Here is a 26697-nt window from a genome sequence, read left to right on the forward strand (position 1 = left end):
TTGCAGTGAGCTGAGATCCGGCCACTGCACTCTAGCCTGGGTGACAGAGCGAGACTCCGTTTCAAAAAAAAAAATGTTACTTTTTACATGATACTCAGTCCTTACATTGAGGTTTGGTTTGTTCTTTCTTTTCTAGTTCCTTGAGGTGAATCATTACGTTATTTAAAGTCTTTCTACTTTTTTGATATACGTGTTTATTGCTATAAACCTTTTTTCTTCATCCTGCTTTTGCTATATCCTATAGATTTTGTTATGTTGTATTTCTGTTTTCTTTGTTTTAAGAAATTGTTGTTTCCTTCTACATTACTTCATTGACCCTTTGGTCATCCAGGAACATGTTGCTTAAGTTTCATGTGTTTGTGTGTTTTCTGAGATTCCTCTTGTTATTGATTTCTAGTTTTATTCCATTGTGATCAGAAAAGATACTTGGAATGTTTTCTACTTATTTGAATCTGTTGAGACTTGTTTTGTGGTCAAAGAAATGGTCTATTCTAGAGAACACATGTGCTGATGAAAAGACAGCGTATTCTGCAGCAGTTGGGTGAAATGTTCTGTAAATGTCAAAACTATTTAGTCTAGAGTATAGTTTAACTTTGAGGTTTCTTTGTCGATTTTCTGTCTAGATAATCTGTCCGTTAATGACAGTCAGGTGTTGAAATCCCTACTATTATTGTATTGCAGTCTATCTCTCCATTTATATCTATTAATGTTTGTTTTATATACATAGGAATGCCAGTATTGGGTGCATAGATATTTATAATTGTTTTCTCTTGCTGAATTGTCCCCTTTATCATTATACAGTGACCTCTTTGTTTCTGTTTGTTTTTAATTTGTAGTCTATTTTATCTGATATAAGTATAGTTACTCTCGCTCTTTTTTGGTTTCCAGTTTCATGGAATATCTTTTTCTACTCTTTCACTTTCAACCTTTGTGTATCTTTCTAGGTGAAGTGGGAAACTCGTGCATCTTAAAAAATGAATTTGTTATTGGGATATAATTTGTATATAGTGAATTGCACAAATTGTAAATGTATAGGTCAATGAGTTTTGACCAATGTATACTCCCATGTAACCAATACCCTGAACATTTCCATCACTCCAGAAAGTTCTCTTATGCTCCGCTATGGTCTGAATGTTTGTGTCCCTCCAAAATTGATGTTGAAACTTAATCCCCATTGTGATGGTCTTAGGAAGTGGGGCTTTTTGAGGACTGATTAAGTCGTGAAGGTGGAGCTGTCATGAATGGGATTAATACCTTTATAAAAGAGATTGAAGGGAGCTGCCTTGCCCCTCCCATCATGTGAGGAAGCAGCAGGAAGGAGCAATCTCACAAGCAAAGAGCAGCCCTGGCGCACACCAAATCTGCTGGTGCCTTGATCTTGGACTTCCCAGCCTGTTGAACTGGGAGAAATAAATTTTCTGTTGTTTATAAATTACCCAGTCTAAGATATTTTATTATAGCAGCCTGAGCAAACTAAGCCATGCTCCTTTCCAGCTAATCACTGCCCCCATTCCATTAGAAACAACCACTATTATCATTTTGATTATTATACATTAGTTTTTTTTTTTTTAATGTAAATGAAATCATACTCTTTTGTGTCTACTTTCTTTTGCTTGGTGTAATGTTGAAATTTAGTTGGATATTTTTGTGTATAGCAGTAGTTTATTACTTTTTTATGTGATGTAGTTAATGTTTCCTTGTATGAATATACCGCAACTTGTCTTTACACTCTTCTGCTGTTGAACATTACGGTTTTACCAGGTTTTGGTAAGTATGAATAAAACTATTAAAATCATTCTTGAACAATCTTTTTGGTGGCCATATGCTTTCATTTCTCTTGGGTGAATATTGTATTTAGAAGCAGAATTGTTGGTTTATAAAACAGTTCTATGTTTATTTCATAACAAACTATGAGATAGTTTTACTATTTGATTCCGTTTTATACTCTCACTGGCCATGTATGAGAGTTTCATTTGCTCCACAGCTTTGCCAATATTTGATTTTGTTTGTCTTTAATTCTTGCCTTTCCAATTTTGGGGAAGAAGCAAATCATTGTGGTTTTGATTTGCCTATTTGTGAAGACTAATGACATTAAATACCTTTTCATGTGCTTCTTAGTCATTCGTATATCTTCTTTTCTGAGTGTTCAGATATTTTGAATATTTTCTGTTTTTAATTTTCTACTTTTGTCTCAATTATTGTCATAGATGTTCTTTTGCATACCAGTTTTTTGTCAGATACGTGGTATTGAGAATATTTTCTCTCAGTCTCTGGCTTGCCTATTTATTTTCTTAATGATGTCTTTTGATGAAGTTCAGCTTATCGATTTTTTTGTTTTATAGATAATTTTTTGTGTCCTGTCTAAAACATCTTTACCTACTCCAAGGTTGTGAAGATAATCGAGGTTTTCTTCCAGAGGCTTTATAGTATTAGCCTTGAGGTCTGTGATTCAGCTTGAATTAATTTTTGTGTATGGTGTCAGTTAAGGGTTAAAGTTCATTTTTTTCCCATGTGGCTATTCAGTGGTTCCAGTCCTTTTTGTTGAAAGCTTTCCTTTCTTCATTGAATTGTCTTGGCACCTTGTTGAAAATCAATTGGCCAATTAAATATAGTTCTATTTCTGGATTCTATTCTATTCTTTTGACCCACTTGTCTATCCTTATACCCTTACTATACTCTCGATTAGCTTCAATAATTTTTATCATTTTTTAGTTCTGTTCCTTTCATCGTGGCTACTTTTGCCACTTGCCGACATTAGGTTAAGAGTTTATTTCAGAAGTTAGCACAGCTTTCAAACTGCTGTGTATCTCAGAGTGTCTATCTAAAAATTAGAAAAAATAAGAACTCCCTTATAGGGTTATTGGGAGAAATAAACAATCTGGTATACATGTTTAAAGTGTATTATAATTCTAAAATAACCCTTAAGGTTTAGAATGTTGCTTATTTTTTTTCACTTTTTGCTCTCTTGACCTTAAAACATATTCTTACATACATTTACTGAAATCCCCCAGTAGGGTCTGCACTGTAAGTTTCAGATTGTGGCAGGGCACCTGTTCTGTGGATTTAGGGAAAAACAAAGGCCCAATATAGTTGAGAGGAGAGATAGGCACCTGTTTTCTTCCTATTTACAGTAAGCCTTAACAGAGGGTGATGGCAATTCTTTCTGACATTTTTCAGATGAATGACCTTTGCTCTCCTCACCCCAAATCAATGACCTTTTAAACTGTTTTAATATTTACTAGGGAATTACTTGTTCTGAGGCTTGGACTGAGTTTCTCTAAAAGATGGTATTCTAGAATTTAAATGATGGTGAGAGGAAGGGTTGAAAAGCTGAATCCATTCTTTTACCCAGACTAAACTAAGCTGAGTAACAACTCCTTCTCTTCCTCAATCATCTAAGAGCCTATAACAAAGATGAATAAAAAGGGTCAATTCTTTTACAACTTCTACCTGTTATCGCCCTAGTTCACACCCCAATTGTCATTCTTATTTCTAAATGGAAACTTTTCTTCCACAAGCTTAATGGCAACTTTTTACCTTTTTGGCCTTTGTGTTTACTAGATTGTAAAATCCTGGAGGACAACTCTTTGATGTTATTTATCTCAGTTTTAGATTTTAGCCTCAAACAAAGTACATTGCATTCATTTAATAAATGCTTATTCAATTAAATCAAGTGCTGATATTCTACCCAGTACAGTGTCATATATATATATTGCTTGATACACACACACATATGTGATTTAGTGATCATGATTTAGTGATCGTAGGAACACAGTATTCATTGATTAATTAATAGTTTGGACACATTTTATATTTAGAGCATTAGATGAGTCAAGTGCTACTTTCTTTTTTAAAAAAATGTTAGAACCATTCAACTAGCATTCTGTAGACCAAATTATTTAAATAATAGCTCTCCTCTTCCTTTTCCTGCAATGTTATTCATAAGATTTGGCCTGTATCACCTTATAATAAATGAAGAACATCTTAAATACTTATAATACCAAACTCCTTTGGAGAGAATTCAGAATAGGTTTATTTCATCTCAAATTCTAACCTATTCCAGTTAGTGTTACAGACAGATTCTAGTATACTTTACAAAGATAGGTGAGTAAGTAGAGTTTTGAAAAGATACAGACATAAAAATGAAGAACAGATGCCTTCTGATGCTAGATTTTCCAAAACTCCCATTGTTATGCTTATATATAAATCATTCTCAGACCTGCCTTAGATTAATTTCTGTTCCTAGAGCAAACTGGTAGTTATTTCTTTCTTTAATAGAACATGAACTTGTCCATCAGATCCTAGAAAGTTAGTCCTAGAGATATCCCTTAAAGCCTAAAGGAGTAAATTAAGAGCAAGAAAAGGAAGTAGACATTGCAACAGGTGGTGAGTGTCTGAGATATAGCACTAGAAGAGAAATAATATAGATTGAAAACAGAAATCCTGAAACATTTCTCGTATAAACTCATGGAAGATAGATCCATAAATATTGTGCGGACTATGGGGACTAGGAAGCTTGGAAGTATCCCTAATCTAGATATTGATAGTAGACTAAATATCGACGGCTTCCCAAAACATTCCTCTAAACCTCCCTGTAAAAAAACATACTAAGCTGATTGTGTAATGAACTGATCCAGTACAACTGCCTCCAGTTTCATTCTGGACCCTGAACGGGAGGGGACATCGTGACAAAGCAAGTTGTCTGGTGTCATGAATTTGGAACACAGCAAGTGATCTTTACTGAAAGTTACATTCTGTCATTGTCAGCCTTTTAAGGAGGCCTTGCCACCAGTGCAGGGGAGGTGAAGTCTAAGGGAAGGTAATTTTCTCAATGCCTGCCAATTAGTTTTACCGTGGAGATTTTAACTTCTTTGAAAAAAAGTTTTAAGTTTTTTTAAAAAAACTTTCAAAACTCCGCGTGATCTTTTTCATCGTTTTCAGATAACTAAAAGTTTACCGCCTTCCCCTTCCTTCCCCTCTCCCAATCCTGAAATGTTGGAGGATTCAGAGTTCCTAGACAATGGCTAATGTCCCCCTTCCCACTGATTAGGGGAATTAGCATTTCAGGAAGCAGAGCTTCTAAGGGCGCCAAATAGAAGGGCTCAAAGGGAATCAGCAGACGCTGGTTACTCTGGGCGGGGAAATCAGGTGATTTAGAGGAGGGGTTTGGCGAGGTTGGGGTCAGGCTTTAAACGCGGGAGGACTAATTAATAGGAGATTAACTGGAGAGGGGCGGCGCCTGCGTCCGGCCTGCGCGGCGACAGTTCCTGCAGTGCGCGCGACCCGGCGGCGGGACAGGCTTGCTGCTTCCTCCTCCTCGGCCTCACCGTGCGTACTGGGAGGGGAGAAGCGGACGGCATGCAGAGGGTGGCGGGCAGGGAGGGCCAGGGTGGGTGGCAGATGGAAGACTTGGGGGGATCTCTGCCAGCCCGAAAGTCCTTGGCTCCACTTAGCCGCTAAACGTTAGCGGCCTTTCAATCGATCGATCGCTTTTGAAAGGGAATTGTGTTTCTGTCCCCGTGTGAAAGTTTTCCCATTTCTCAAACTCCAAGACTGAAACGAGAGAATAAGTCTTTTCATGCTTGAGTGATGATTTCCAAACTTTTCCTTTTCAAGCCAAAGTAGCCTCCTCTTTGAAAGGGTCCCTTGAACTCTGGGGAAGGAGGAAAAGGCACGTGCAAGTTTTAGTAATGGAGGAAATGCCTGTAGTTTAAGCGACTGCTGTTCTCCCCAAGAGTGCAAAAGCCTGCGGTGTCCCAGTTTTCATGGGCATAATGACCTTTATGCCTATTGTAAGGCAGGATTTACTCTTCTGAGCTCACTTTGATAGGAGAAACATCAGCAAGTTTTAAAGTAATACTAAATAATACTACTAATAATGATGTTAGCTATCGAAACAGGAGGATGTGGGTTAGATGATAATATTTTTGTGTGATATTATAGCCAGTGACAGGAGAGCTAAGGGTGAACCCGTTGGGAGGGTTCTCACCTGTGCCCCACTGCCCCAGTCTGGAGGAGGAAGCCATGTGGAAGGAGAAAAGGAGAAAGGAGCTCTTTTTTCGAGAATTAAGGTCTCATATATTGCTCTAGCTGGCCTGGGACAGAGGAGAGAGGAGTGCCTGTAAGTCTTCTAGTCTCTCTGCTTCTCTTGAAATGTGGCAGTCTGAGCTCCGCATTTATATTCCCCTATTTCCTCTCCCTGATTTCTTTCCCAGTGAATGCTGAGTGGGTGCCCAGCAAGCCTTGCTGTATGACACCCCGGTCTCTCAGCGAGCAATCATCAAAGCCCAGTTTTCTTGGGGTACCAGCCTGCTGTGAATCCCAGCCTACACCTGCCTTTTGCATATGCTCTCCTTGGCCTTAGGATAGTGCTGGACTTTCTTGTCTTCTTCTGTTTCCAAAATAAGAGGGCTGTGTGTGCTGATTCTCTTTGGTAATTTAAAAAAAAAAAAAAAAAAAAGGCAAATCAGGCCAAATTTGGATATTACTCCCTGTGGCAGACAAGTAAAATTTTTCTATGGGTTTGTTTTAGAGTGGTGTGTGTTAATCCCTGAGATTGGAAAAGGAGGTCAGCACAGTTTCCTGAGAAAGGCCTTATACCCCACCACTCCCCCGAGAGGCACCAGCATTTCACTCCCAGCCCCTGGACTCTGAACCCCACTTTGCATGAGACTGCATAGCGGGCTGAGTCTGCAGCCACCACAATGCCTTCAGGAAATTCTAGAATTAATTTAGAGTTCCAGATTAAAGTAACCAGCAACATGGCCACCAAATTATCTGTTTTCTTTGTCTCATGTGTAGTGTTTGTTAGTTTCAGAAGGTACAAAATTGCAGAGTCATGGCCCTGGGGATGTGTGCCCAGATTATTCATGTGTTTCACAATATTGGTGTAGAAAGGCTGACCACCTCATCCTAAGAAGAGAACTTTGCTCGTTTTGGCCAAAAGCCTATAAAGGGAAAGGGAGGTCCTCAACTGAGAAGTGAAGATTCTTCTCTGATAGACAGTACCGGGGTTTTGGGGGAGGGGTACAAAACAGGAATGAGATTTGACAAGGAAAGGCCTCCAGAAGACCAGAGCTGTTGGGAATTCTTAGCCTTGATGGTGGGTAGCCCAGAGTTAAACACTTGAGAAAACTTAAGTAGCAGTCTTGGTCTCTCCACTGTGAATTTGGGTCATATTACTCACTACCTTTCTGGGCCTTGATTTCCTTATATACTAAAGGTAGAAAAAGATATTATTTGCTCTACCTCGGGGTTTTTCAGGTCAAGCGAGATAAAATATGCAAAAGCTTTCTGAAAATTCTAAAATCTTCAGTGCCTAGAACAGCGCCAAAGTCGAGCATTTTTATTTACCAAACACGCAGCACTTAACGAGTCCCAACGCTTTTTTTTTTCGTGAGGCAGTCTCAAAAAAAAAAAAACTGAAAAAGGTTTAAACATTCCGAATGCCAGATATGTCCCATAAACTATACATTATATATATATATATTCCCCATGCATCTGTATCTCTATTTAATTTATTATTATTATTACTATTATTATTTTTTTTTTTGAGACAGAGTCTTGCTCTGTTGCCCAGGCTGGAGTGCAGTGGCACGATGTCTGCTCACTGCAATTCCCGCTCCCAGGTTCACGCCATTCTCCTGCCTCAGCCTCCCAAGTAGCTGGGACTACAGGCGCCCGCCACCAAGCGCGGCTAATTTTTTGTAGTTTTAGTAGAGACGGGGGTCTCACCGTGTTAGCCAGGATGATCTCGATCTCCTGACCTCGTGATCTGCCCACCTTGGCCTCCCAAAGTGCTGGGATTACAGGCGTGAGCCACTGTGCCCGGCCCCCACTTTTTTAACTTCACTCAGTTAAGACTCACAAGAATCCGGTGAAATAGGAGTTCTTATTCACCTCCTTTTACAGGTAAGGTGAAGAGGTCCCAGAGAAGTTAAGTCACAGTTATTAAGTGGCAGGATCGAGATCCACCCGAATGCCAATCTAGTTCCAGAGTTTTGAATACTTGACACTCTACCCCATGTCCTCTTATGAGGAAGTCACCTCCACATTAGGAGACAGAGCTCTGATCTCTCGTAAGAGAGGTTGAGATATTTATTACCATGCTGGCCAATGAATGGAGAATACAATGAGCAAACAAACCACTGTGCAAACATGATTCATCATTGTAAATATTTTCTATAATTCATAACCAAATTAGTGTTTTTCCCTGCTTACTTTTCTTAGATTATTTCTCCTTCATTCCTTGAATCCTCAAACCACTTGACATTTCATCCTGTTATTATTATACTGCACCACTCTTCTCTCTTCTGACAACCTTTCCTGGTAAAAGGCTTTCAGTAATTTTGTTTTGACTGCAGAACCAACCATGATAACGGCTCCAGTTTTGTGCAGCAAACTCATGGCAATTTATTGATAAATCAGCTTTGGGGGAAAAAAAAGTCTACACCAGCATTGCCTTAATCCATGCCATAAACAACTACTATTTCTTAACGTTCTTACCTTTACTGCTCATTACCTGGCTCTCGGGTACCTGTGAAATAGAAGATGTTACCCTGGAGAGGTGGTTCATTGACTCAACAAGTGTGTGTCAGAAGCTTGGTGCTGGCCTGTCTCCCAAAACCACAGACTTTAGGAGTTAAGCCACATTCTTCATGATTGAGAAACTCTGTGTAAAGTGCGCTGTGTGTTGTCCATTTTTAAAGAAAAGGCCTCCCATTGCACTTTTTCCCAGCCACTGACTTCTTTATGTACTTTCCTACCAACATTCCTGGGAGGCTGCCATTTTTTTCTCTACTCTTTCAATACCAATTTCACTGAGGGGGGAAAAAAGTTCTCTGGACTTTTGTTGCATCAATAAATAAATTTCATTCTGGGAACATTTGTAGAGGCCTACAGAGAATGTTTTAGTTTTAAAATTATTGTTAAGTAGCAAGTTTCTATTTGATAAACTTACCTTAATTTTAAAAAACTTCACATGCTTGCTGTATTTCTTCAGATCTCTGTACAGAGGCCTGGGACTTAGGGATCCTTTATTAAGTTAATTACTTTACCTACACTCTGAAGGACAGTGCAGTTTATTCATGACTTTCACCCCTTCAATACTAGAACAAAAGCAGACACATTAAATGTTACTGAAAATATTATCTTGCACTGAGAGCTCATCTAACATACTGTGCTTTCAAGACTAGAGACTTGTGGAGGTTGATTAATTTGCTATCTAGGGGATTTTTCAAAAACCTTGCACATGTAGTTTCTGTTTGCCTAAATCCAAGCTGTACATTTTTAGTCTAAGAAAACAAAAATAGGGGGGCCGGGCATGGTGGCTCATGCCTGTAATCCCAGCACTTTGGGAGGCTGAGGCGGGCAGATCACCTGAGGTCAGGAGTTCAAGACCAGCCTGACAAATATAGTGAAACCCATCTCTACTAAAAATACAAAAGTTAGCCAGGTGTGGTGGTGGGCACCTGTAATCCCAGCTACTTGAGAGGCTGAGGCAGGAGAATGGCTTGAACCCAGAAGGCAGAGGTTGCAGTCAGCCAAGATTGCACCACTACACTCCAGCCTGGGCGACAGAGTGAGACTCCATCTCAAGAAAAGAAAAGAAAACAAAAATAGGGGTTACTTAGGTAGCTTTGATTTCTTTATCTGCAAAATGGGAATAACACCTACCTCACCACATAACTGGAAAAACAAAGAAGATGACAGATATAAGGGGTGCCTACTTGTGCCAGGCACAGAGTAGGCATTCACTTAACATCAATTGAATTAGAATTAAGCAGAATTAAAGAGTCGAGAGCAGAATTAATCAAGTCTCTTGAAAGAGAGAGTATAGTGTAGTAAGTGTATGGGGTGTTTGTGTTCCAGCTTGGCAGCTTTACAACTCGAATTTCCTTTTTCTTCTTTTGAAATGGGTACAGTTATGACAATTGTAATAGATTAACAAGGGTGATGAAAGTGTACATAACGTGCATAGTATAGTTGAACACATAGCAAACTCTAATAAAGCTAGATATATTTATATGGTTTTTAATCACATTCACCAGCAATACAAAGATGGCTATATGACCAATAATGATACGTATAAATGTATATAGATTACTGGTAAGATGGATAGAAAGATTGCATCTGATAGATGTCAGGCTAATAAGGACACACGCAAGGGTTGAACTTTAAAGGCGGGAATGGTCATCATCTAGAAGAGATAGTACTATATGCTAAGCAGGATAAATAGCATGTAAGCTTGGGTCTGAGAAAAGATGTGTGTTTCTGTGGAAGAGAGAGAAGTAGATAGCAGGGCTGATGAAAGAACAAGAGGAGGTTACAAAGAATAACGTCAGAGGACTGGAAATCTACATTTTAAAGTTTACCCTAAATTCCTACCTGTTTTGACTTCAGTATCACCAATGTGTCTTGGCTTTCCTCTTCAGCACATTCCCAATTATATTTCCAACTCCAGACACAGATAGCTACATTCCTCTACTCAACAACTTTTAATTGAATGTAACTTTGGAATGCAAAATGACTCGAGGATCACAAAAAGCTAATTCACCTTCCCTATTACACTGATGAAAGTACCATAAATGGTAGTTCCTTACCTTGCATTTGCAAGCCTGTTTTTTTGATGTTTCCATTATCCTTCTTCTCCTTCTTCACTTGTCTTGGAATTGATGATGATGGTGATCATGATGATGATCATGATGAGGATATCATAAACTTTATTGAGGGTTTTTCTTGGGCCAGTCCATATTTTATCTCAATTACATTAAACAACAACCCATTGTTAGAAACTATTACCATTTCGATTGATTATTTATTTATTTAATTATTTATTTATTTTTGAGACAGAGTCTTGCTCTGTCGCCCAGGCTGGAGTGCAGTGGTGTAATCTTGGCTCACTGCAAGCTCCACCTCCTGGGTTCATGCCATTCTCCTGCCTCAGCCTCCCGAGTAGCTGGGTCTACAGGCACTAATAATTTTTTGTATTATTAGTGGAGATGGGGTTTCACCGTGTTAGGATGGTCTTGATCTCCTGACCTCATGATCCACCCACCTCAGCCTCCCAAAGTGTTGGGATTATAGGCATGAGTCACAGCCCCAGGCCTACTATTTTGATTTTTGAGAATGAAGAAATTTAGTCTCAGAGTCTGAATCCCTCAAGCAAGGTTAATAGCTAAATGGTGGGACTGGAATTCAAGTCCTGAAGTCTACAGTTTTGAATACTACTAAAATGACAACAAGTTGTAAGTTGGATCTCCAAAGCAGGATATATAAGAACTGAGGCTTTCCTAAGTTCAGTGCTGCTACTAGATACATAGTTTGACGTTTCCAAAGAGATCAGTCTATGACCTCTAGTCTTTTGCTTTCAACCTACTTACAGTTAATCTCAATGCAAGTATGTGATGTTAGTCTATGTTTAGGGCATTTTTGCTATTTATTTTTGCTTATACTGCACCCTTTTTTTCAAGTAGTACTTGTTTGATGTCTTCAAACTTAATAATATAGAACTGGATAAAATATAACATTGTTTACTTTTTTTTTTTGAGACAGAGTCTCTCTGTCGCCCAAGTTGGAGTGCAGTAGCCCTATCTTGGCTCAGTGCAACCTCCGCCTCCTGAATTTAAGCAATTCTCCTGCCTCAGTCTCCCAAGTAGCTGGGATTACAGGCACACGCCACTGCGTCTGGCTAATTTTTGTATTTTTAGTAGAGATGGAGTTTCACCATGTTGGCCAGGCTGGTCTCAAACTCCCGACCTCAAGTGATCCACCTGCCTCGGCCTCCCAAAGTGCTGGGATTACAGGTATAAGCCACTGCATTCAGCCCCTATTTACTTTGATATTTTAGAAACTAAACGATCATTTCTTCTGCAAATAGTCCAAGATATTTTTAAGAACAGTATAGTTAATGCAGCAATATAAGAACATCAAATGATCTTCCAGTTATTTTGGGTATTTATGTCTGCTTTTTCCCATTTTATTTAAGTCTTTTTAAGAGTCCAGACCAAAATTGAGAAAATGGTTGACCTCACCCAGATAATGGACGATGAAGTATTCATGGCTTTTGCCTCCTATGCAACAATTATTCTTTCAAAAATGATGCTTATGAGTGCTACAACTGCATTCTATAGAATGACAAGAAAGGTAAGAAATTTGGAGATAATATTTTCTTACTTTTAGGAGTTGGAATTCTGGAGAGCAGTTTTCTTAATTTCCTTTTTTTATTTTTGGTAAAGCCCAATATCACACTATTTTATGCTGTAAATGAAGTATGCAATCGTTTGGCGCAGGTGGATCTGATGTATTTATGGAACAGTCGCTTTCTCCTAGAAACTAGTAAATGGTTTTTTCATAATGACTTTTACCTTTTGTCATTATGCTAAGCAGATGAGATATTCTGGAGTATCAAAGTTTTCACATTTTGGAATTAATTTTGCCAATGCGGGTTTAGAAAACAATCATTTTCCAGACAGTTAACTGGTATTTTCAGCGCTAGCACAGGTCAAGGGTATGATTTTGGTAAAAAAAAGAAAAATAAAAAAGAAGAAACAAAAAGAAGAAAAAGGCTGAGAACTAAAGTTCTTACTTTCAAAGTGAGCCTCATATGATATGAACCTTTTGAATTTTGTGTACTTCTGACTTTTTAAGTGGATACTATTTCTACCCAGCATTATAAGAATGACTTTTTTTTTTTTTAAGTGCAGATGTAGGGAAGGTGGTAGACAGATTCTGAAGCGTATATTCTGTATTCAAGCAGGATTTATGCCTGCTTGAAGTGCATAGAGCAAGGCTCCCTTTGCAAAGTTAAAATATTTTCACTGGTGTAGTCCCTGTGCCCATTCAGCAACTTCTTCCTGGAGACCATCTGTTTCTCTCTTAGGACCTGTCCTGAGATTTGTCCTCTAGAGCCTTGATTTTATTCAGAGGTCACAGTCTTCCCTAAGGTGTTTCCTTGTTACTGTCTTTTTTTTTTGAGACAGAGTCTCACTCTGTTGCCCAGGCTGGAGTGCAGTGGCAGGATCTTGGCTTACTGCAACCTCTGCCTCCCGGGTTCAAGTAATTCTCATGCCTCAGCCTCCCAAGTACCTGAGATTATAGGCACGCACCACCAGGCCAGTTAATTTTTGTATTTTTAGTAGAGATGAGGTTTTGCCATGTTGACCAGGTGGGTCTGAAACTCCTGATCTCAGGTGATCCGCCCACCTCGGCCTCCCGAAGTGCTAGGTTTACAGGCATGGGCCTGGCCTACTACTTTGCGGTATAATGGAAGGATGTTTGCATTTTAATGGAGGGCACATACCCACATGGTTAAGTCTGTCACTCGCTGATGTGTTGCAGCATCAGGCAACAAAGTGCCTGTCTGCTTCCAGGTCCACGCTGACTCCTAGGAACAGAATGTCATCAAGGAAATGTACCCTGTCTCATAAGAAAAGATGAAGGGAATTCACATTTGTAGAGTGCTAGAAGCCACAATGCTTTTTATGTGTACTTGGTCATGGAGTCATTTTACGCAATTGTTAGCATCGTCAGGTGAAAGGAGGATTCGTCTTTCCATTATATAGAAGGGGAACTTAGAGGCTAAGTAGCTGTCTGAATCCGTTTGGGCTGCTCTTATGAAATGCCATAGACTGGGTGGCTTCAGCAACAAACATTTGTCTCACAGTTCTGGAGTCTGGTGAGTCCAAAATCAAGATGCCAGCAGATCTGGTGTTCAGTGAGGACCCAGTTCCTGACTTGCAGATGGCCATCTTCTCATTGTATCCTCACACTGGCAGAGCAGAGAGAGAGAGAGAGAGAGAAGGAAGCAAACTCTCTCCTTCCTCTTCTTGTAAAGACTTTAATTCCATTCATGAGGACTCCACTCTCTTGATCTAATTACCTCCCAAAGGCCTCATATCCCAGATACTATCGTGTTGAACATTAGGCTTTAACATACAAATCTAGGGGGACCACAAACATTCAATCCTTAGCAGTAGCTTACCCAAGGTTACATACAAATAAAGAGTGAAACTGAGATTCAAACTGAAATTGCATTAAATCCAATCTCATGCTCTTTCCATTGTAATAGATTTATTTCTTTATTCAACATATATTTGTTGTACATCTAGTGTGTTCCAGGCAGTTATTTAGGGGAGCACTATGATAAACAAGACAGACAGGCCTGACCTTAAGAAACTTATCTGGAATACTTATTCCAGATAAAGATGTTGAGGAAAACTGATGAGCAGTATCCCAGCCCTGTGCATCAGTTCTCAACATCTTTATCTCTAATATAATGTTCACATCCTATTAAGAAAAAATAGAAAACATATGAGATTAATTTTGCAGTTTGTGTTTTTATCTGCCATAAATTATTAAATAGTGGCTCATGCTTAAATATTTTTTAAATGCAGATTTCAAGTTTCAAGGGATGGCGAAACTCTTTCAAAGAGCATAATAATTGCAGGAAGAAATACATGAATGTGTACTTCTTATTCCCAGGAATTCAATTCAGCTTCTCAAATTTTATTATACAGTATTCTTCAACCCAAAGTTTTATCTGCTTTAGAAAAAGAAAAGAGGTACACATGTTCTGACAAAGTACAAGACACCTTTCCCATCCCTTACTCTTTCATGCTTCTTGCTGGTTCTCTAAAACCTTTGGCAGGTAAACATATTACTTTCAGATGAGCCAATCACTTGGAAATGTTAATACACTTGAGGGAAGGTATGTCAACATCACTGTGAAAAAGATACCAGTGAACCATAGTAATGGTCAGTGATGACTTAGAATTATGCCTTTCCCCATATTTGCTTCCTTTTCACTGTTTGTGAGGGAGTCTCGCTCTGTCACCCAGGCTGGAGCGCAGTGGCCGGATCTCAGCTCACTGCAAGCTCCGCCTCCCGGGTTTACGCCATACTCCTGCCTCAGCCTCCTGAGTAGCTGGGACTACAGGTGCCCGTCACCTCGCCCAGCTAGTTTTTTGTATTTTTTGGTAGAGACGGGGTTTCATCCTGTTATCCAGGATGGTCTCGATTTCCTGACCTCGGGATCCACCCGTCTCGGCCTCCCAAAGTGCTGGGATTACAGGCTTGAGCCACCGCACCCGGCCCTTTTCACTGTTTTTATTCACTGGTTTTTGTTCGAGTTCTTTTTTATGCTTCTCTTTTTACAACTTTGCATTGTTAATAAAAATTCAGTTTTAACTATAGATGCCTTCTTCTCCTCTTGTGTTTGATTTATTGCTCCAAATGGGCCAACCTGGATGTCTATATTTCTTCCACTAAAATGCAAATAACTTACTAGGTAGAATATCCCTATGTTATTTCCTGGTTTGTTTGTTTTCTTTTTTTTGAGACAGAGTCTTGCTCTGTCACCCAGACTAGCTTGTAGTGGCGCAATCACAGCTCACTGCGGCCTCAACCTCTCAGGTTCAAGTGATCCTCCCACCACAACCTTGTGAGTAGCTAGGACCGCAGGCATGTGGTCCACCACCATGCCCAGCTATTTAAAACAAATTTTTGTAGATACAGGGGCTCCCTATGTTGCCCGGGCTGGTCTTGAATTCTTGGGCTCAAGCAATCCTGCCTGAGACTCACGGAGTGCTGGAATTACAGGTGTGAGCTATTACTTCTGGCCAGTATTTGAAATAAATTTTTTTTTCCTTGGTATTTGGAATAGGTTTTTGCCAATCCAGAAGACTGTGTAACATTTGGCAAAGGAGAAAATGCCAAGAAGTATCTTCGAACAGATGACAGAGTAGAACGTGTACGCAGGTAAACCAGTGTCTCTTGAAATTACTTACTTTGTGAAACAATTTTGGCAAGGAGCTCAGTGAAGATGCCTCAGGGTCTTGGAGACTGAACAAAAAAAGTGAGGCCTCTTACCTACTCCACATGACAATTACAGAAAACTGGACATCTGAAAGTCTCCAAGTATCACTGCAGTTGTATGTATTGCCAATTTTGTAATACTGTACTTTTATCTGCACTTTCTTGGGGTTAATGACATTGCTTTATATAGGGATGTATCAAAAGTAATGGCAGGGAGGAGGTAAAATGGGAACAGTAGATTCTTACAGTTTTATCATCTTCTCCATACGTGAGACTGTCAATTCATGTAAAAGGTTGAAGAATTAGGTATTTTTGTGTAAGATTCAAAATAAGAATGTTGACACTCTGGAGGAGTAGGAACCTGTTTCTCTCTGTCCCTCTCCCCACTGCCATCTCTTTTTAGATATTATGTTTTAATGTACTGGGAATTCAATGAACAATGAAAAGCAATAAGCCAAGATACTATTGGGGTATGATTGTTCCTATCACCCAGGTAGTGAGCATAGTACCTGTTAGTTTTTCAACCTTTGTCTCCCCTTCTCTGCCCCCTCTAATAGTCCCCAGTATCTATTGTTGCTGTCTTTGTGTTTATGTACCCAATGTTTAGCTCCCATTTATAAGTGAGAACTTGTGGTATTCGTTTTTCTTTTCCTGTGTTAATTTTTTTAGGGTAATTGCCTACAGCTGCATCCATGTTGCTGCAAAGGACATGATTTCATTCTCTTTTTTTTTTTTCTGTCACCTAGGCTGGAGTGCAATGGCATGATCTCGGCTCACTGCAACCTTCTTCTCCTGGGTTTAAACCATTCTCCTGCCTCAGCCTCCCTGAGTAGCTGGGACTACAGGCATGTGCCACCATGCCCAGCTAATTTTTTGTAGTTTTAGGAGAGGCTGGGTTTCACCATGCTGGCCAGGCTGATCTTGAACTCCTGACCTCAGGTGATCCACCCACCTTGGCCTCCCAAAGTGCTGGGATTACATGGGATTACAGGTGTGAGCCACCGTGCCTGACCCAGTTTCATTCTTTTTTTTTTTTTTTTTACAGCTTTGTAGTATTCCATGGTGTGTGCTATCACATTGTCTTTATCCAATTCATATTGATGGACACCTGGGTTACATTATCCCTTTTGTGATTCTCTGTGAAAATCTGAAGCCCCTCCTAAGTTTTCTGCAGATTCCCCTACGGCATATCATCTCCAGGTTAACTCTGGATCTGGATTTCCACTTCTATGCATGTTTCTATATTCTGCAGTTGGTTATGCTGGATGTTAATCCAGCCCTTTAGTCAGTTCCTTACACAAATTAACTGAAAAAAAAAAAGTGGCTAAAAATAGACTTGAGTAAGTGGAAGTGCAGAGGCATTTACACTGTGGCAACACAAACATTTCAAGTTGTATGTTATTTCTCTGTCTGACAATGACCTTCAGCATCCTCTCTTCGGGAATATGCCTCGTAGCTGTACCTCCTTCACTCAAGCAACGCCCAGTGTTACACCATGTTTGAGGCTCCCCTCTAGCCCCACAGACTCTTCAACCTTTCAGCACTAAAATTAAAAGTACCTTCTTGCTCATGCAAAACAATTCTACCCGCAAGCTATTCATCAAGCAAGAATGTTTCTCTTCTAAGAAAAAGTCTGTGCAGATACTTAGCACAAAATTTCACTTTCTGTCTCACTTAGTTATATACTTGTTAATTCGGCAGCCCTGCTGAGTAAATCAGTGAGTCTTGAAAATGGATTGTGTCAGGAATACGGATATAAAATAGTTTCAGGACAAGGAATCACTGTGGCCATTTCAAACAAGAGTAGAACAATATCAAAGGAAAAATTATGTGTTAGATGAAAAAAAATAAAATTAAAAAAAGTGAGTGAAGCTTGAAGTTTTCAAAACCAGCAAGGAGACCTGAAACCGTTTAGTATTGTCTTGTCCTTTATGCACTTCCCCTTTTAGAGCAGGCAGCCGCCTGCATGATGCTAGTCATGGTCCTGTATTTATAAAATTGCCCAGAACTAGAAAGTGATCAGAAGCAATTAGACCCTCAGTAGTAGTAGTAAGACTGAAATGAAAATCCAAGTAAGTCTCCTGTGTGAAAGCATAACAAAAGATATTTTATTTGGGGATTTTAGATTCCTCCCTACTATTCTTTCCGACCTTCCATCCTTACTCCCTGCCCATGGGATTGTACTTTTAGAGGAGAACGACGTTACCTAAATTGATCTGCTAGTCAGGTTGCAAATAAATGTTAGGAAGAACAATTGACCCTGGTTCTGAAAAGGTTCCGCGTCCTGGAGGAGGTGCAGCGACTGTGTGCACAGCGCCCCCTCGTGATGAGACACTGGCTTTTTAGCATAGTAAGAAGAGTGTCTCCGACAGAGTGGAGTTTCCAGTTGCAAAATGCTTTTTGAGATAGTACCTGTTTCATCGAAAAAGTGCCTAATAACACGCTTTTGGAGACATTTTTCAGAGAGAGTGTTTCCAGAATCTTCCTTTTCGATTTTTAAGCTAGACTTTTTTTTTTCACCTCTCTCATTACTTCAGTAATTGTAAAGCTGTTACAATTAGCATATTTGGCAGGGACAGAATGGGGCTATAAATGCAGTGAAAAGTATGCTTTACCGTGTGCAACAATAGAGAAATTTAATACATACACATGTGGAACAATTAATTAAAAACTTAAAGTAATATGTGTTGAAATACCAAGATATGTGACTTAAAGTTCTGGACAGGCAGAAACGGTGATGGTTAGAAAGCACTTGACATATTTATTTATTTAATACTCTCTTACATTATCTAGGAAGCATTCAAGACCATATACATTCAACACAAAAAGATAAAAAGAAAGTTGAAAGGCAGACAGACCAGCTGGTGAAATACAGGGAGTCATCTGAAAGACAAAATAAACGCTTGAGGTTGGTATTTAGGGACAGGAGAGACATTTAGAATATATTCCCTTTAAAGGTAAAGAATACCCCTTCACTGAGAGTGTTCCATGGAGTCTAAGTGACACTTGCTGGGGACTCTGTCAGGAGAGTAGAACATAGGCTAGGGGTTGAACTGGATGATGTCCCTTGTGGCCCCAGTGTATGAACACACATATAAGGAGAGATGATTGTGTATGTATCACTGTCATTTCTTCTACTGGGATGCTATCAAACAGCTTTAAGACTGAGTTCCTGACCCTCAGGGGTTTATAATGTGTCCCCCCCCCCCGTAAGACCCACATGCATATAGAAATGGGAGAATGATATGAAGCCATGTTCCATTAGTTCCAAGGAATATTTCATAAAGGAAGATCTTGAAGAGTATTAGGATTTGAAAGGAGGAAGAGGAGAGAAGAAGTCTCGTCAATTTGGGAAAATTCCTTTGTGAGAATGTGAACACATGGCTGTGTGCTGAGGGTGAAGAGCTTTGGCTGAGATGAGGGTGTCAGGAAAAGCCTGCTGTGCAGCTCTTTTTGTAGTTGTTCACAGCCTGACAATCCCCAGATACATGTAGCGACGTCTGTCCAGGTCAGGCGGATGCTGGGATCCAAATAATTCTGATCTGAGAGTAGGAGGCGCGGCTGTGGCCTCAAGAGCACGGAGATGGTGGGAAGGCCCGTCACAGAGCAAATGTGTGCCAGGGAATGTCTGTCCAAAGGAAAAAGAAAAATGAGAAAATGTAATCGGGGGGAGAAGGGTAATAGACCCAGGTAGAAAGTGGTCTCTTAGGAAGCTGATGTTCACCTGGTGATAGATTTTGGCAGCTGTCCATAAATGGCGCTAACATGAAGGAAGCTGCCGCTCCAAGAAGAAGTCTGTCATTGGAGCAGAGGGGAGGGTTGGGACCAAAGGGTGAGAGTGCCCTGCAGCACGTGCTCACAGGGAGAGCTAGGAACCCTATGCCTGGAACAGAGTCTCAAAAGAAGTACAAAATACAGCATAAATTGGCATAAGTATGAGGGACTGTGGAAAACAGGTCTTACTAGCATAATGAGGAGTGTTATCTTTGAGAACATTTTGACGAAAGAGAAAGAGAGCTCAAAAGGGAGAATAAGATAAAGAGAAAGAGGCTAGAAAAACACGCAGGAGCTAGAAAGGTAAAGGAACCCTTGCCCCTGACCTTCCTTCCCTCTACCCTCATGGTCCTCTTACTGTCCTTGACTTTCTTCTCTGCTTTAACCTTCCATTCCATTTGTCAATTGCTTAACACAGGCGTAGAAGTGGACATTGTTTTCCAGAGAGTCTCCTTTTTATAGTTTCTTCCTCAACCTTAAAATTTCTGTCCTTTTGGCATGTTGTGAAGGAGGACACTAACGTGCCTAAGATTGGAGGCGAAGATGTCTCTGTGATACTGCAGGAGAAATCAGAGGACAAAAACAAATACTCTTGGTGTCATTGACAAAGTGGGCCCTTCTTTAATAGAAAATGGTATTCCTGTCTTTTCTTGCCCATCTCATTCTCAGTGGTACTTGCATTGCTCCATGAAAGACAGGGCACAGGAACACTCACACCTTCCTCTCTTTGCTTTTATTCTCTATTGAAGCTTTTTCAAATCATTACTTATCTGGGCTGCTGCTGTCTTCTTCATGTCTCTAGGTAGTCATCGTCTTTGTGAGGCAAACTTAGAGATAATCTAGGGGAAACAGGAGAAAGGAAAGGAGAGGAGGAGAGTGATGATCATTGAGCAGGCAATATGTAATAATTATATGTTTATGCTATAGAAGAGAGTAACATAAAGCAGAAATAGTTTTCATTCTGAAATATGTATCAGTAGCTGACAAACTCTATCAAACTCTCCATTTCTATCCTAGATTCTAAAGCAATTTCTAATTCTGTAGACTTAAGGGACATGACATTTTAAAATTAAGTATTTTCAAAAATGTTGCTGGGCATGGTGGCTTGCACCTGGAAACCCAGTGTTTTGGGAGGCTGAGGCTAGAGGACTGCTTGAGACCAGGTGTTCAAGACAAGACTGGGCAACATAGCAAGATCCCATCTCTAAAAAGAAAATTTAAAAATTAAGCCAGGCATGGTGGTGAGGCCTGTAGTCCCAGCTACTCATGAGGCTGAGACTCAGGAGTTTGAGGCTGCAGTGAGCTGTGACTGTGCCACCGCACTTCAGCTTGCGCAACAGAGCAAGACCTCATTTCTAAAAACAACAGCAACAACAATAATGATAAAAATGTCAAGTCAACAGTAGAAGTGTTTTGTATTCGGTCTTAGCCAGAGAAACCTAAGATGCCATGGCTTGGAGCAAAACTGTGGCTAAAACATGCTTTTTGTTTTCTTCCAGTTCTGTTATAAAGAAAACATTTAGGAAATTCTCTCTCTCTTTCTCTCTTTCACCTGTCCCACTTTTTGTGTGTCCTTTGTAGTTTTGCACCATCATTCTTAACAAATTTATTTGGCATTTGGAAGATAAGTTAGCCAAAATTTTACTATATTTGAAAGGCTAGTTATGTATTCTGTTATTTAGACATGAGAGCATGAGATTCTTGATATTAAATTGGTAAATTAATTATTAGCAACCTAGTGGTTTGGGTTGGCAAGGATTCTCTCAATAATCATTGGTAGAGTAGCAGAATCTAAGGAGGAGTCTTAAGAAAAATCAACACCAAAAAGGTTTTCTTCCTTTGTGAAAAAGAATTTTTATAAAAAGAATCTTGAATTGCTAATTGTTATGAACCTCACAGGAAAAAAGTATCTTGTATTTACAAAAATGAAATGAGTTCTATTAGATAGATGTTGTTTTGATATTCTAGGAACTACAAAATGCCTTCTGTGATATTTAAAGATACACTAAAAGTAAAAAGAAGCAAAAATAATGAGAGATTCTAAATAAAAGTCAAGTGGGTAAGGAAACAAGATAATTTGAGAGAGAAAAATAAATCTTACTTTGAAATTTAAGGATCCATTAGTACTCAGATTTAGTTTTTAGAAGAGACAGAAGAAAGGATACATATCTACTACTTTGTAATTAGTGTCTTTAACGGTTATCTTTTTCCACAGAGCCCACCTGAATGACCTTGAAAATATTGTTCCATTTCTTGGAATTGGCCTCCTGTATTCCTTGAGCGGTCCCGACCTCTCTACAGCCATCCTGCACTTCAGACTCTTTGTCGGAGCACGGATCTACCACACCATTTCATATTTGACACCCCTTCCCCAGCCAAATAGAGGTTTGAGTTTTTTTATTGGATATGGAGTTACTCTTTCCATGGCTTACAGGTTGCTGAAAAATAAATTGTACCTGTAAAGAGAATCATCCAACTCATTATCCAGTTGGTTTTTTAAGAATTCTCTACTTCCAATTTATAATGAATACTTTCTTAGGTTTTAGGTAGGAGAGGAACAGAGGAATTACAAACTGGGGTAAACCCGTTTTGAGTATTAGCATTGCCAATATCCTCTATTCTTGTTTTTACATTTGGATTAGAAATTTAGCATAATAATTCTTAAGTCTTTTGTCTGATTTTTAAAGTACTTTCTTATAAATTTGGATCATGTTATGATTTGTAACATTCATGCAGCACTTCACTTCTGAATCTATAAAATAATTGTGTGTATGAGAAACCTATATTTCAATACTGCTGAAACGGACATGAAATAAAGAATTTAAAGAATGATTTTGTTTGGTTTTCTTTTTCCCAGTATTTTGTTTTCAAAAGTTTCAAACCTAGGGTAAAGTTGAAAAATACTACAAAGAACCTCTCTATACCCTTTGCTTAGACTCACCCGTTGTTAACATTTTGCATGTTTGCTTTCCTTCTTTCTCTATTTTCTTTTTCTCTGAAACATCTGAGAGTAAGTGGCAGCTATCATGACACGTCACTCTTTAATACTTCAGCATGTTTTTCTTATGAACAAGGCATTCTCCAAATAACCACAGTACCATTATTACACCCAAGACATTTAGTATTAATATAAGAACATTTCATATACATAGTCTTTATTCCAATTTTTCCAATTCCCTCAGTAATATTCTGTATAACTGCTTTATTTTTGATCCAGGAATCCAAGACCAAACATTGCTTTCTGTTATCATTTCTGTTTGGCTTTCACTTAAATCAGAGAGTTCTTTCACTTACTTTTGCTTTTGTCTAACCTTGGCATTTTTTGAAGAGTACAGACAAGTTGTTTTACAGAATGACCCTTAATCTGGATTTGCTTTATCTAGGATTTTCTTGTTCTTAGATTCAGATTAACCATTTTTGGTGGTGTGTCCTTCACGTTATACAACATCAACAGGCATAGGATATCAATTTGCCCTGTTATTGGTGATATTAAATTTGATCAATTTAGTAAGGTAGTGTCAACCAAATCTGTCCATTTTAAAGGGATCCTTTTATTTTTATAATCATATGTGGGATCATAACTTGAGACTGTATGCATATCCTGTCCCCCTACAAATTTTCACTTAACAGATTTAGCACCCAGATGTTGTTTGGTTTCTACATATAAATATGTAGCACGTAAATCACACACATTTAGATTGTTTTTGGTCTTACATGGAATGTGTACTCAAGTCTCTATAATAAAGGTGATTTGTTTTTCTAAGACCACCAGAGCGGGCACAAAAGAACCAGCGACTAGGCAAAGGGTAGGAGCAAAACTGCAAATTTCTTTTGGTCACCTAAGGTGCGGGGAGGAGGTCTGTCAGCCTCCGGCAAAGAAGGCCCACAGAGTCCCCCGGTGAAGCTCTCCCACGGAGTTCCTACAGTCCCAACCGGAGCAAGGGACTCAGGAAGGCGGGGTGGCCCGCTGGCCGAGAGCGGCTTTTCTAGGAGTGGGAGCACAATAGGCAGGGCACGGGCCTGTCCGGGGCGTTCCGCAGGTGCGACCAGGTAAATCTTGGTCTCTTCAAATTGACGTCACCTGGCGCATTCACCGGGCGCATGCCCGGTTGGTCTGCACCCTCCCTGGGCGCTGGCTGCATTTGCGCGCACGCGGGAAAAGTTAGTGAAGAAGAACCCGGAAATGCGCCATCCTGCCTCCGTTCGTCCAAACCAAAGGGTGAGCTTTTAAAATATCAGTATTTTTCTTATATATGCCAGCCATCTAATTTATATTAGTTTTTGATTTTCATATCTTTTGATGCATTTTAATTTTAAATATGTATTTCTTAAACAGTACTTTGAATGGCATTTGTGAATTGTTCATTTAGATGTGTCATTCAAGAGAAAAGTCACTGCGTTGTATTTTAGGTTTCATAGTTTGAGCAACTCTGAAGTCCATAAACAAAACCTATTAGACAATTGACTATGTAGAATTCCATACAAGTTTCTTTTTACTTCTTTTCCTAATGTTAAAAAGCAGCTTTGCATACTGTGGATCTTGGCCTTAGGAACTCTTTGTGGTGTAATTAATAGAAAAGACCATGAACTCAGGAGGGAAAAGTCTGAAACCCATGAGTTGGGTCTGCCTGCATGAACACGCACATACAGACACACACACACATACACACACACACATACACACACACACACATACACACACACACATACACACACACACACACCCTGCTCTCTCGATTTGGGCAACTGGCTTACGCTATCTGATCTGCAGTTTCTCAAACTTGACAAGATTTTTTGAAGGTCATATGTTTTCTGTATGTGAAGCTTTTGAAAAAAATACATTTTAAGCCATTAAGTGTTTCCCATGTGTAAATTATTTCAGTAATCTCTCAATGATAAAGATTCAGATAACTGAGTTCCTCCTAGTTTTGGATCAGATCTTTGTTGAACCATTATCACGTCTTCCATTGTTTTCTCAAATTTTCTTCTCACTTGGTAATGCTTCTCTGAGCAGAAGCAGAACGGATGGTGGTTATTGTAGCAGTTACCCATTTAGCTATTAATATTTGATATTCATTAGTAGACAATTATTAGGGAAAAGGACATTTAAATTTTATATTCTCAGAGGTATAGGAACTATGTATATGAGCAGAACACACTTAAGGAAAAATGAAAGTCTAGGAATTACCCAGTTTAGTTTCTAAATTTAAGTAAAAGTTGTAAAAACAATTTAGAATACTTTCTAACTATACTTTTACTCACAAGAGAAGCTTTAGATACAGGGGGATTTATTAGTGAAACTGCTTTTGTGAAGGAGGATGGATGAAGGGGAAAGCTATTTACTAGTCTAGTCTCTCCTGCATCGAGGATTCCCCACCTGACTGTAAGACAGAATTGGCTCTAGAGTAAAATCTGTGCGCTAAGTGACTTTAACTGCTGATGGGACGCAGGTGGAATCGTACAGCTTGCCTTAACACTATTCCTGTGAGGAACAGGATGGGTTTGTTTTCATATTTCTGCTACTTAATTTGAAAACAAAGATTGTGGTTATCTTTGTATCTGCATGCATATCTGTGTACACATACACACACACACCCATCACCAGTACTAACCATTATGAATGCTTAGTAATCGGATAACATTGCTACTTTTTGAAACACCACCATCTCCCTTCATTCAGGCCTCGTTCTGTCCTCACCTATCCTAAGCCAACTCTATCACAAGCAGTTCAAGATCCACTGAAACTGGAAGATATTTATCTGTATTTCTTATAGAGTCATCATCTAGGGCAATGACGGGAGTTTTGGGGGCAGGGTTCAGCGACTCTCAAATGAAATTGGAGAGGGGTAGATTTTACCAGAATTACTGTAGCAAGGGCAAACGTATATGTATAGAGATATTAAATCTGTATTATACTGGACAAAACTTTATATTTTTATATAATACTACATGATGTAGAATCTTCGTAATAGGTGGGAACATCTGTAAGATGCACTGTCTTGGGCATGTTGATGGAGGGGGTAGGTCATGAGATTTTTATGTACATCGAAAGCCTCTGTGGTTTAAACAAGGCTGAGAAATCCTTGTTGAATTAATGTCAGGTAGACGAGTCCTTCTGTTTTGAAGACTGAGAAACTGACTCTTTGAGGGCACAGGACTTCTTAGGCCCAGAAAGCCAGATTCAGATGAACCTAAATGTAAATGAGACTGGAGTGGAAATGAGAATGGCAGGAAATGCATGGAAACAGACTGTCCCATGGCCTGGTTGTCCGAATCCCAGAGAGTAGTCGCTTCTCTTGCTGTGGTCAAGCTGCCCCGGAAGCTAAGTCATAAGAGAGGCTTCTGTTGGTTCTCTCTATGGGATCACTGCTAAAGATCCCAGAGTCACTCCACGTCCCAGTGTTCTGTACGTTGCCGTATGTTGGCTTGTGTGGCGAAACAGCATGTTTGTGAGTGTGGGTTTAAACCAAACAGAGTTAGAGGAATCAAATATTAAATGGCATACAACTAAGATAATCTGACACATCCATTATTCACTTCAAGATGGAGATAGTATCTCTTCAGTGAAACGAAAAACCTCACACAGTCTGTTGGCCACAGCACCCCACATTCAATTCATCTTTACACTTGGAATGACTCTGCAATTGGGACTGGCAAGGCCAAGTCTGATGACACAGGACCCTCACTACTGTGGGTGCTTGGATGGGTATAGTCAACGCTTATCTTTGTATTTTTTTTTCCCTGTTTCTTGGGCTATCCACTCTTCTGACTGATACATTCTCCCTTTCACTATATTAAAACTCAAAGAGGCTACTTCTTGGATCTTACCAATCAGGAAGTGACTTGGCATGTCTATGCTGAGTTTAGCTAGGAGGTTAACGATCAAAAGGTAATTGTACAATCTCGGATCCCTAGTTATTAGGGAGACCTCTCAAAACCCCTGAGCACTTCTGACTACTACTTTCCCGATCTAACATTCAATGATTCTAAGGCCAGAAGTTTTGCTAGGCAGCGAGGAGAAGGGCATGGAGTTTCTCACGACCAAAGTGTTAAATTTTAATGCAATAAAGCCCAGTCCTAGGGAATCCTGATGGGTTCTGTCAACCATTC

At 39.5% G+C, this 26697-nt stretch overlaps 1 protein-coding gene across 4 annotated transcripts; it reads left to right on the forward strand.

Annotated features, from left to right (window-relative positions):
• The first annotated feature begins 5237 nt into the window (after positions 1-5237).
• On the forward strand, positions 5238-26697 carry MGST1 (microsomal glutathione S-transferase 1). 4 transcript variants are annotated; one of them, XR_001003172.1, is made up of 5 exons: positions 5238-5328; positions 11997-12144; positions 15662-15756; positions 21803-22308; positions 26669-26697. XR_001003172.1 is itself a non-coding variant. In XM_011954517.1 (4 exons), the coding sequence occupies exons 2-4, from the start codon at positions 12019-12021 to the stop codon at positions 22047-22049; spliced, it is 468 nt and encodes a 155-aa protein (XP_011809907.1). In that variant the 5' UTR covers positions 5238-5328; positions 11997-12018; the 3' UTR covers positions 22050-22419. The 4 variants fall into 4 exon arrangements, 3 of the variants coding, with proteins under 3 accessions (XP_011809907.1, XP_011809929.1, XP_011809920.1); XM_011954517.1 differs by lacking the exon at positions 26669-26697 and having other exon boundaries at positions 21803-22419; XM_011954539.1 differs by lacking the exon at positions 26669-26697 and having other exon boundaries at positions 5267-5328; positions 12004-12144; positions 21803-22419.

The sequence above is a fragment of the Colobus angolensis genome, unplaced genomic scaffold (genome assembly GCF_000951035.1).
Source record: "Colobus angolensis palliatus isolate OR3802 unplaced genomic scaffold, Cang.pa_1.0 Scaffold11, whole genome shotgun sequence".
NCBI classification, from domain to species: Eukaryota; Metazoa; Chordata; class Mammalia; order Primates; family Cercopithecidae; genus Colobus; species Colobus angolensis.